The 12880-nt window shown below is 38.9% G+C and overlaps 1 protein-coding gene across 2 annotated transcripts in view; it reads right to left on the bottom strand.

The window, feature by feature from the left end:
- Positions 1-12880, bottom strand: part of LMTK2 (lemur tyrosine kinase 2) — a 94648-nt gene that overhangs the window by 16198 nt on the left and 65570 nt on the right. For both annotated transcript variants that reach the window (XM_037507127.2, XM_037507128.2), the window contains exons 8-9: positions 5251-5335; positions 3982-4103 (exon numbers count right to left, since the gene is read on the bottom strand). In XM_037507127.2, coding sequence (XP_037363024.1) covers positions 3982-4103; positions 5251-5335 — 207 coding nt within the window. The remainder of the gene's footprint in view (positions 1-3981; positions 4104-5250; positions 5336-12880) is intronic.

The following is a 12880-nucleotide window of genomic DNA, read 5'->3' as shown; positions in this document are numbered from 1 at the left end:
AGAAATTATTTCAAAAGTTATTAGAATGATCTAAGTTCAGCAAAGCTGTTGGATATAAGATAAACATTCTGAATTCTGAGTTTTGGTGGGAAAAAAGTCCATTTGTAATAGCAGTAAACATCAGAAAATATCTAAAGAAAACTTTCATGGACAAGCAATCTTTTTCCCTGTTAGAGCCATACTCCTCTGGTTGCATTTATTCCTCAGTAGTTTGAGTTGTTGTTCTAATGAAGGGACTTCCCTCTGTGACTCTGTCAGCACTCTGTGCCACAAGAGGCCACCTGCCCAGTCCTCTCAGGACCTTAAGGACATAGTCATCCTCTACAGGCAGGAAAGTTCCTTCCACATACTGCCTTCTACGTACTGGTTCTCATATTCCAGAGCTCTATCCCCATGGAAGTGGCAGCTGCTGCTCCAGACAGATGAATACTTATTCTTCACCTCCTCCATGCAATCCCTGCATTTCCTGCCCACCTCTGCCATTTATTGGAGTCTCCAGTTTAGTGAAATGGTCCCAAACCTGGCTGATCATCTGTGCCATCTGGGAAGCTTTAAATTAACACACTGGTATTTAAGACCCATCCCCAGCACTCTTTAGCGGGTAGATGCAGGTTGCCTCAGGAAATGCATTTTCAAAAAGCTCCCAAGTGATTCTGATGCCCAGCCTGCTTTGAGTATTAATGGTTTATGCAACTTTGATCAATTCCCACCAAGATGCTTATTTGAATATTAAACAGTATGTTGATACATATATGTGACATTATATAACAGCTTATGAGTTAAATTCTCTTATGGTAATTTCACAATTTTTTTTCAGTGAAAAAATCACCATATTCTGTATCTAAGTTGGGAGATCATTTCTGTCAAAGGAAATTAAACAACCCAAACTTCCTAATCAATTTAAAAAGTAAGAAGCACCTTCACTCTGGCACAGAATTGCTAGGATAAAGGGCTATTTTGGATGCAAAAGAAGGTTAAGACATGGCCAGTGACTTTATGGAGTTTATAATTTAAATGAAGGGAAAAAATTCACCTGAAAGGTAGTATATAATCAGTGGCAAAATGAATCTTGTCACTATCAAAATTGGTTTGAACTTGGGGATATAATTCAACCTGTTCCAAATCCCCAATTTAACTCTTCTTGCTCTCCCAATAAGTCCTACTCTGAAACAAAATACCCCTCCAGGCTGTCTTACCCTATTCTTCAGAGAACATGTAAGTTGGGATTTCCTCAACTGCTCATACCTCACCACTCCTCACATCTTTTCTGACAGTCCCTTTCTTATCTTGTCAAAATGGTCACAGGGAAGGACGAGGGTCTCCCGTCCAAGGCCAATCCCTGTCTGGAGCTTTCCAATCTAACCCCCATCCTATCTCCCTGAGACCAGCACCATAGATCATCTTTTATTTCTGTCTATTCAGCCCTTCACCTCACACTGGCTCCTGCCCCCTTGAATATCACCTTCTGGGAGAGAAAAAAAATCCTGTAACTCTTACCCTTCTTCATCAAGAGAAAGACCCTCTCGCTCACCCTGGCACAGGGCAGTGCAGCCCCTATTTCTGCTGCAGTTCTGCCACTAGATACTTTTCAGACTGTTAGAAACAAGGGATGGCTCTGTCTCTGGGAATGCAGGCTAAGTTTCTGGTGAACCACCCTGCAAAGAACAGTAAACAGATGAGGCATAGAAAGTATCTTTTTAAAGGAATCAAAGAGCAGGTAAGAGCAGGAAACCACAAGGGCAAAACCTAGGACTTAGAGATCTAGTAGAACACTTAAAATTACCTCTGTCCTGGGACATCTGCTGAAGCACAGAAGCTGTGCTTCTATGTTTTTGGTTCACAAAACTTAAAGGGAATATTGGTGGTGGTAGACAGGCCAAAGTCCTGAGTCTGCCCAAGGCAACGGGTCTCATAGAGAGACCTCCTCACAGCGGTAATAAACCTGCTCCCACTTTACTTCAAGTGCCTGAAAGACAAGTTATCTATGTGACCTTGGTATTGCGGTTCTATGAGTGAGTGTGAGTGTGTATCTAAGGTGTGTGTGTGTTGCGAGGGAGGGAGAGAAGAGTCCCTAAGAAGCCGTAAGCTGAGAGCTGGGCTTTACTGGGACTTGCAGCCCAAATTCACATCATCTCAGTAACCTAAAAAATTGTCACACTGAATATGTAAAGTGCTGGACTAATACAGTGCCCTTCCATGGCAGGACATCCAGGTGCCCAAAAGAGCAAACGCACATCCTCTCTGGAGGAAGGTTCAACTAGAGTTTTCTAAGACCCCTCACCACAAAAAATTCTCCAAGGAAACAAGAATAAGATCAAACCCACAAAAACTTGAGATACTGGAATTATCTGATGCAGATCATAACTCAATTATTAAAACACTGGGGTGATGTTTTTAAAAAATCAAATAGACTTCTTAAAACTGAAAAATCAGTAACTAAGTATAAACCTTAATGGAGAGATTTAACAGAAGAATAAGTATAGCTGAAGAGGGATTTCCAAAAAGAGAGAGAATTAGTGGCTGGAGCACAGATCTGAAAAGTTAGGTAGAGTATGTCACAGAAGAGTCAATAAGATGGAATATGCAAGAGATTATGAAACAAAAGATAGCACAAGAAGGCATAACACATGTCTATTTATGTAGACCTTTAAAAGGAGAGAAAAATGGGACAGAAGCAATATTTGAAGGATAAGGGCTGAGAACATCAACCTATAGATTTGAAAGCCAAATAAATCCCAAGCAGAAAAACATAAGAAATTCACACCTATATACATCATAATGAAACTACAAAAAAACAAAAGACAAAGAGAAGAGTTTAAAAGCAGCCAGAGAGAAAAAGTCACATTACCTTCAAAGAGCTTAGGTAGACTGACAGCTGACTTCTCAATAGCAACAATGGAAGCCAGAAGACAGTAGAATGATATCTTCAATATGCTGAGAGAAAATAACTGTCATCAAGTAAAAATATATTTCAAGAATGAGGACAAAAATAAAAGTATGTTTGGACCTACAAAAAAAAAACTGATGGTCTATTACCAGTAGACCTACACTAGAGGAAATTCTCAAGGACATACTTCAGGCAAAAGGAGTGCTCCCAGATGGGAAGCCTGGGATTAAATTTAAAAAAAAAAAAGGATGAAGAGCAAAGTGATCTGATCATGTGGTCAACCTAAACAAACATTGATGCTAAAAAACAATAACATCATCTTGTGGAGTTAAAAGAAAAAAGTAAAATGCCCAGCAATAGTAAAATATTTGTGTGTGCATATGTGTGTGATGCAATGTTAAACTGACTCAAAGTATGTAAAGTATTCTGAGGTTTTTGTATTGCTCAGAAAGAGGGCCAAGACATAAATTTATAATATTACACTAAGGTACGTGAAATATACATGTTATAATTTCTAGGGAAACCAATAAAAGTGTAGGAATAGAGTACACAGCTCCCAAACTAAGAGGAAAAACAATTTAAAATAATCCAAAGGGCGGTAAGAAGAAAAAACGAAAATTCAAAATAAAACAGCACAATAGCACAAATAATGTAGATGTAAATGAAGAAAGCTGTAATAGAAATTATTAGTCAAAGACTTAGATACATCCTTTTGACTTCTATTAACTGACCTCCCATAAATCACAGTTAAACATAATAGTCCAAACTACTTTGTTATTTCATTCACTTCAATAAGTATCTATTAGATATCTATGTATGCCAGGTCCTGTGGTAGGCACAGATAACAGTGGTTTCTGCCTTTAAGGAGCTTCCTGCTGTGGAAAGAGTAAGGGAGGTGGTGTTTAAAAAGGTAATTATATCACTGTAGCTGTGACAACTGCTGTGATGTCAATAAATTGTCTTTTTCACACCATCAGGTACTCTTTTATTCCTCCATCTGATTCAATTACTTTCCCTTAAGAAAATACTCAAGGAGAAAAGAAGTTTGGACTTTGCTAAACAAAAGCACACTAAGCAGGTAAATTAATACATACCAGATATTACTATACTTAGTTTGATCTGCAGTTAGTAGTCTGTCTTGAAAGCTGGTTACTAATTCTGGAGCAGTCCATCGCAGAGGGAAATTTTTTTTATCATCTGTTTCAATATAATCCTCCTGTTTTGTTAGAAAATATACATAATTTTAGTGAGCTCAATTATTTGATTTCAGGTCATTCTCAGAAAACATACTCAATTCCAAAAACATATCTGAAAAAGAAGTGGGCATGAAGGAAACTCTGGGTAGAAAATAGATGAGAGTTTCTCTGGGCTTCATGGGCTGGTGTCTGAGCCATGAACACAAGCTCAGTCATCCTTCCTGGAAAAGGAAGGTACGTTGTGTCTGATGCACAGAACACAGACTCTGAGCAAACATCTTCTAAAATACACTGGGCTTATGCCCCAAGTAGGGGAGTGTTTAATGAATAAGAGCAAAGGCTTTGAATTCTGACAGACTATGTTGTAAGTTCTCATTCATTTATGAGCTGTGGGACTTTGAGCAAGCAACAGATATGATAAGCCTTTTTCCTTATCATCCCTATGAATAGGGATGATACAATACTACCTCTCTTTATGAGGAAGATTAAATGAGATAATGTAGGTAAGACCTCCACAGTGTTTGGTATAAAGCTAGAGTTCAAGATACTCTAAGTGGCCAAATAACCATTTTCTGTTTTCATATTTTTTTGGTACAAAGTACGTGAAAAGATGACTCCTGTAGTCCTCACAAGAACCTGAAAACAAGACATTCTCTTCATGCTTAGAAAATAGAGACTAAGTGACTCATCCAAGGCTGCCTATATTCAATTACCTCAAAAAAAAAACTAGGGAGGGGGAAAGGAAGGAAATCCAATCCTATACTTAACTGAATTTGAGATGAAATTTTACTGAACGTGTAATCAAGAAAAAATCTATAGACTGCATATGTTATTACACAAGTGGTAATAATTTTTATTGTTCATGTACTCTAAAATTTATCAGCCAAAATTAAACGATATCACTCACACTGTGTATAAGCCTTTTTAAAGAGAGCATTCAGAAAGCTGTTGCAAAACCTTGGGTGTAAAGTCATTGATATAGACAACTTTGCATCAGATGCCAACACCACCACTAAAATACCTGGAATAAACCTCTTTGCAGAAATGCGCCACAACCAGATTCTTAGCCTCTCTTCCAAAAATGGAGTGGCATTTTGTAATATTATCACCTCATGAATAATGAAATGAAATCAGATTAAGGTGAGAACTCCTAAACCTTCGACTTACCTTGTACCTGCTGAATCCTATTCCATAATCTCCCACTTTCACATTTAAATCCGAGGTAAGAAAACAATTTCGCAGGGCCAAGTCACTGAAAACACAAAGATTGCAATGAGCACAGGAACAAGGAGAATCAACCACCAGGACAATTTAACCATCAATTGGGTTAGCTGACAAATGACATTTCATGTGACATAAAATTTCTGTGGAAGAATGCTTTCTCTCATAAAGTAATATATTGAGGTTCTGATTAATAATTAATGTTTTAAAATTTATTTTTACAGAAAAAGGATTACATATCATATTCTTAATCACTGAAAAATAGAGATGACCAGATTATTTTCCCCAAATAACTCTGACAGCTAAGGTTAAATACCCTTTCTGTACCTTGGTCTGCATCAATACCCAATTTACGGCTCATTTCCTAATATTTTCAGAGTGACCAAGAAAGAATTCTAAAATATTGATCTGAATTTTTTTATAATAATTTGTAATATTAATTATTTAGTAGTACTAGTCTATTTACTATTAGTAAAGAGTAACAGTTATAATGCCAAGCACCCTAAAATAATCTACATTAAAATTTTTGTTTTTTATCTCCTTTTTTGAAGCCATGCAAGCATTCCTATAATGGAAAGGCCCTAATAATGGGGATCTTTTCCAAATTACTCTCATCTCTTCTAAACTCTGTTTCTCCTCAAGGGAGGTAAAGGGCATATTTCCAAGACTTACTAAAAATAATTTACTTAAATAGTTTATCTAAGAACGAATTAATTTTTAAAATACGTAATTTGAAAAGCAAAAGCTGTTTTTCCTAAATGAAGTTCCTACATAAATAACATTAAACTTTTTGGATTTATCTTAAACACTTAGATCTTTAAGCCATCAATTGGCAAATGAATAAAAAAGTCAACAAATTAAAACAGAAAAGGATACCTAATCTATAGTTTTAAATCATAATACATAAAAGATATCAAAAACGGAATTTCTATAAGCCAAAATTTAAAATATTTATCTTTTTGTGATTATAGACCAAAACCAATTTTTTAAATCCTTCTTTTCAAAGATTTCCAAAGCTCACCTATGTGAAATACAATGATAACAAGGATGACGACAGCAATAGCTAACACTGATAAAATTCAATGACAGCTTGGTACATAAAACATGGGCTCTATTATATAATAGTGGTTAATATTTACAAAGCACTTACTTTACACAAAGCATTTCTCTAGGCACTTTATATTTATTAAATAACACATTTAATCTTCACAACAAACCTATAAGGTGGGTGCTGTCATTTTCCCTATTTATAGATAAGGAAACTGAGACACAGATGTTGAAGTAATTTTGCTAAGGTCACAAAGTTAGTAAGTTCAGTAATATTTTCATCCTTTTGCCATCAATGACCATTAATAACAACACAATAGCAATCAATACTATACTATGAATATGGCTGATCTTTGACAACCATGTGCTGATATGAATTTCCAGTTACGTTAAATTCCTTCTCTATACTCTAAATTTACAAGTGGCAGTATTCATGGTGCTCCCTCCAAAAGCTTTCAGGCTTGAGGAGGTGTCTGGGGAAAACCTTGGGATACCCCATTCCACTGCTGCTAACAATATAGAAACTCCCAACTTCCAGAGGATTGGTCCCTGTTTTCTGGAATGAAGGGAGGGAAGACAGGCAGAGTAATACACTTTTTGGGAGCAGAAAGAAGAAAATGCTTTAAGTCAGGCAGCTTTAGACAAACAGCTGCAATTGGCCAGTTTTGCAGGTTTTGTCAACAGATGTTCTATTACCACTAACCATCATTCTAGATAGAAACAGAGCCTTCTAAAACCTTCCCAACATCTCCCTCCTAAGAACTGAATGAGAAATGAGTGCTGGCATTTCAATCTGGGCAGGTGTGTGTTCAGAAGTAGGCTGGGGTGGCCTGAAGCTTGGCTGAGCACCTGCAAGGCACTTGGCACCTTCTGCTCTGAGTCCTCCATCCTCTCCTCTTTCCTTACACACGTTCAATGAGGTCTTCAGATACAGTGAATGTGAAGGTTAGATAAAAGATGGAAAGTTATATATGCAGAGGGCCTTTGCCTCTCATTATAAAACTCTCATAGCGTTCAACTGATAGTCTCAGGGAAAGCAGGAAAATTTCTCATAAGCTGAAATGCAGAGGTAATGAGGGAAAATACAATAGCATGATTGGGAGAATTTCTCATAAACTTACTCTTGTAAGCCCAAACTGCTCAGTCACTACAGTACAGTGGGAAAAGCACTGGACAGAGTCCCCAGGTCTGGGCTCAGTTTCAGTTCCACTACTTAAGAACTCTGCAACTTGGACTAAGTCACTTTTTGGAGTCTCACCAAAAAGCAGCAATACATGTGAATCAGCTAACTCAGGTTTCTACAAGGATAAAATTAAAACATATATGAAATGTTTTGAAAAGAAGGTGCTATTCAGATTCAAGATGATATAATTTCATTTAAAATTGGTAAAAACAAAGATTCGCTGAAGTCCAAACATGCAAAGCTAAACAACAGAAAAACATAAAGGCACAACTACTTAACAACAGAGGTTAACTCTTGACGTCAATGGCTGGTTTTGGTCAGGAAATACAAACATACCCAGGATATTCTTCCTTCAAGTTGAAAAACAGGTCTTGTGGCCAGGCTGCCAATGACCCAGCCCTGAAAGGCTCTCTCAAAAGCTCTGACTCGGCTCCACACATTGGCAGCATGCACTGTTGCCCCAGCTGTCCGTGGCTGCAAGGGACTCAGTGGCAAGCTAATGGACACAGGAAGTGGAGTCCACAATTCTAGAGAGTCCCCACCCCGATTCACAAGGAAGCATCACTATGTGTTCTAACTCACCCTAGAACTAGCGTTTATCCAAATTCTGAAGAACTGTTCTTAAGGAAACAGTTTGATACTGTTGGGCTCTCTTTCAAAATCATCCTCATCTACTTATGTTTTCCTGAGTAACCTGGATTCCTGATAAAAAGTGTAAGAAAGTAAAATTATTAAAAGTTACTGAATATTCTTCTAGAGGGTGGCATATATTATCTTATTTACGTAATCTTGACAACAGCACTTCAGGGTAAAGCTTATCCCCATTTCAAAGAAATAGGCTCAAAAGGATGAAGTAACGTGGTTTATACTGGTTAAGACTGAAGAGAGGTGAGCTAAGAACATGGACTCTTAAGTCTCACTTTACTCACCACACCACTCTGCCATGAAGTCTCAAAAAAGAAAAATGACTACATGAGTTCTGAAGAGATTCTACCACTTATAACTGGAAGATGGGATGTCACTCCAAGAGACACCACAGATTATAGCAAAGGGTTCTGATGTGACACAAAGAGGCAACTTTCTACTTAAGATTTTTGTCCCATTTTTTAGGTCAGTCCTTGCGAGCTGAACAACATTGCATTTACTGAGTGCCAATTGTGTATCAGGCACCTGCTCTGCCTTAGCTATACAGGGAAAACCTATACAGTGAAATGCTGGGTAGACAGAGGAAATTGCCCCTGGCTGGAATGTGGTTCACCACTGACTGCTTGGGTTTTGAGGACTGGTGATAAACTAGGGACAAAGCCTTCAGGACTGGCAAGAGCTGATGCAGGCCTACATAGATTTCAACTTCTAGTCCTGGCTTATCTTTTATAGAAAACAACTATAAAAGTGGACGAAACAGGGAAGGAGGCAGTTTTCAGTTACTGGACAGTGGACAGCCTAGGGTTCTGATAAGGACCAGGAGAAAGGTAAGTGCCACATTCACTCTGGTTTTCTGCCGAGGGACATTTCCCAAACCATGCAGATACAGGGAGCCCAAAGAGCAATAGCTTCCTCGGGTGGTGGCAACAGGGAGAGGCACCAGAAGCTGAACTTCAGGGCAGGGTTCAGGAAAGGAAGAAGGCGCCCCAGAGAAAGAGAGCACCCCACAAATCTGCACAAGGGTCCAGGTCCCTCTGAATCTTGTCTTTGGCTGACTACTGTGCAGCAGATGTGGGTGATGAGACTGGCATAGCTTGGAAGAGAAGTTGGGGCTGAGTCCACAGGACACTCCAGTGTCCACAAAGTTGGAAAAACATTCATGGGTCAGACAGGATGAGGTCCCTCAATATCCTGGTAGTAAGTTATCACCCCAAAGTCTGAAAAAGGGGCAACATTGACCCAGAGTGAGAATGCCTCTCAGTCTGCCCTAATGCCACCTCACAGCAGGATGCAGTGGAGCTGCCAATTAACTGCCTCTCAGAATACAAACCCATGTTTTTCAAGAGGTCATTCTCACAATGGCTGTCATCCCAACCACTTGGAGGGTCACAAAACCCAGCAGGCCTGGGATGGGGCCGGTACCACCTACCAGGCAACCCTGCAGAGTCCAAGCTTAGACCAGAAGACCACCTCCGATCAGCATGGAAGAGGGCTGGCATGTTTCAGGAGTGCACATTTCAACCTGCTGGCTTAACAACACAGCCAGCACTTAACCACAGTCCCAGAACATTAATTCCCATGGGTCTACCAGAACTTTTAATACTTTATATATAATAAATGATTTTAAATCAAGGGATATGATCTCAAGCTGAGGTGGCCAGCAGCTGAGGACATTTGCCTGCATCTTGTGCTGTTGCACACCAGCACCTCCTGCAACATCTCCTTTCTCTACAGCACAACTCAGACAGCCCAAAGGTCTAGAGTGCTGTCCTTCCTAATCTCTTGCATGCACATTTTATGTAAATTCAATTATATGAATATGGGGCTTTCATTGCGTTTTCCTGAAGTACAGCCTTTAAAAACCAAAATTTTATTTTAAAGATTTATTTATTTATTTATTTATACAAGCCCTGGGTACAATCAGAAGCGCGGGAGGGTGAGAGAATTCACCAGAGCCAGAGCGGGGAGCAGAGCAGGCAGAAGGACCGAAGTACACTGCTGAGGGGAGCAGCGGGCAGCAGGAAAGGTCTGCGCACCATGCGGGACCCTCCTTCGGTGGCCGGGGAGCAGCCGGGGATTGAACCGGCGCTGCAGAGGCTGCAGGCAGCTTCGCAACCCAGTGCTCAACCGCTGTGCCACCGGGGAGGCCCTAAAAAACAAAATTTTAAAGCCACCCTCCTCCTTCCTTTCATTCCAGGTAACATGTATTAACAAACTGGTAGCTATAATCATTCTTTATCTTTTCCCATACTTGTATACTTAGTGCACACACAAATATACAAATAAGGGCTAAGGAGGACTGCCTCACAAAAATGCAATGTTATGTCTTCTTAGCTGCATCTTTATTTTTTATTTAACCACATCACTCCATTGAAATGTCTTCAAGTTAATCCATACAGTAGTTTTATTTTTAAAGATTTATTTATACAAGAACTGGGGTACAGGCCAGAGGCATGGGAGGGTGAGAGAATTCACCAAAGACAGATCGGGGAGCAGAACAGGCAGACGGACAGAGGACATTGCCGAGGGGAGCAGCGGGTGAGATAGGAGAGGTCTGCAGTGCCGTGTGGGTATCTCCCTGGCAAGCTGGGAATCGAACCCGCACTGCAGAGGCTGCAGACAGCTTCACAGCGCTGTGCTCACCCCACTGCGCCACCAGGGAGACCCTCCATACAGTAGGTTTAAATCTGTCTTTACACAATTTGTGCGATACTCCATAGTGCAAACAGACTTAAATGTATTCTAGTTCCCCCTGATGAACATTCACTCTGTCTCGTCCTTTTATTTTTTTTTGTCTTGGCCACCACTATAGATGAAGTTGCAATAGATGAGTCTAACACACATCCTTAAATTGTAGTGCTTCTAATATCTATGAGATAGAATCCACGAGCAGGGTTAAAGGAAATGTGTATTTTTCACTTAGACAGCTACTGCTCAATAGTGGTTTAGAAGTATGTGATGGTTACCATAAAATATGACACCACAACATGCAGCAAAATCTCTTCCATCTCTACCAGCAACAGGTACAACAAGCAGCTCCTTTAGTTTTTGAGTTTCACTTTAATTTACACATCCTTAATCTACTTTTGAATTTTAACATCTTTTCACATTTATCGTTTATATTTTTGTCCATTTTTCTACTGGGTCATTATTTTCTAGTCAATTTGTAAGAACTCTTCATATGGTACAAATATTATCCTACTAGCTGTTTCTGCACTGCAGATATAGCTTCCCATTTCTGTTTTACAGAAGGTATTGATGGTCAAAATCATTAGCAATTTGTCTATCTTAGCCACCAACTAGATGAACAGTTTAAACCTGACTCGTGAGCCTGTGGTCTTACCCTTTGTATTGTTCTACACAGAGGGTGCTGTCATTTGATATACAATCACCATGTGTGGTCCCATATAAGAGAGAAGTTACTTCTGTCTGGTGGAAATCAAAGTGGTGGCATTTTACTTTTCTTTGAAGAATGGGCATAAATTGGAAAATACAAGAGCTTAGGAAGTTGCTAGAGAAGGAACAAGAATGTGTGCAAGTGGGAGAAAACCCTAAATGGGTTTTAGGGAAATATCAAATAGTTTAATTGGAAATGGAAGATGCATTCAGGGAAATAGTGGAATATAAGAATAGAGAGGCAGCCTGATGCCACATTATAGAAGGCCTTGAGTGCCAGGATGGAACCTTTGGGCTTTATTTTGTTGGCAGTGGAGTCCATCACCAGACCCATGTGCACATACATGTGTGTGCTGATCACTTTTGCAGGGTGGTTTAAAATGGTTTGTGAGAGAAGGTGTTATTTAAGACAAGAAAACCAAATAGCAGTTTATATAGGGTCACTGTCGCTGAATTTTTTTTTATTTCCTCTTGTATATGGAAAATTTATTGGCGGCAGGGATTGCTTCAGCTTTCTTCTGTGATACATTTCACTTCAATGTGAAGAGAGAGAGCAGGGAAAGGAACCAATTTAAATGGAGTTTAAACCCCATTTAATAAGATAGTTAAACTGGAAAACTAAGTAAATAGCTTTTATTGAAAAAGGCACCAGGTCCAGAGAGTTTTGTGGTTAACCTCTAACCTTTAAAGAACAGATGACACCAATTATTTGAACCATTCCAGGTCATAAAGCAATTTCTATCACTTGTTTCATGAATCCATCACAACTTTAATAACAAAAGACGGCATAGAAAAAGAAAATTATAGTTGCTTCTCCCTAATGAATACAGATACAAATACTGGCAAATTGCATCCAGAAATATGTAAAAAACAAAACAGATTAAAAGACTTTTTCTAGGAATAAGGGTAGATGCATATCATAAAATATGCCCGCATCATTTATTACATAAAAACAAAGTAAAAGAGAACAAATACATTACGTCAACAGATTGCTGAAGCATCATTTAATGTATAATTCAGAGCCATTTTAGATTTAAACCTCTGCTAGGAAACAGGAAACAAATTAGCTAAGGACTATTTGCCAAAACTCAATAGCAATTATCTATTTAAGTGGCAAAATAATAAAGCCTTTTCAATTAAAATCAGAAACCAGACAGATGCCCACAAGTTCTGTTATTTTTTAACATTTCTTTGGGGGCTCAGTAGTAAAATATCTATCATATTGTTGCATTCTTAAATGTATTCATTTAATGAAATCCTATAGCTTGTATTACAGTGTCTGGCCCAGAACAAACCGGAAAGAAA

The sequence above is a fragment of the Talpa occidentalis genome, unplaced genomic scaffold (genome assembly GCF_014898055.3).
Source record: "Talpa occidentalis isolate TD23 unplaced genomic scaffold, MPIMG_talOcc4v2.1 talOcc4.12, whole genome shotgun sequence".
In the NCBI taxonomy this organism is placed as follows: domain Eukaryota; kingdom Metazoa; phylum Chordata; class Mammalia; order Eulipotyphla; family Talpidae; genus Talpa; species Talpa occidentalis.
The sequence above is the reverse complement of the archived record's forward strand: the minus strand, read 5'-3'. Positions and strand labels throughout refer to the sequence as shown.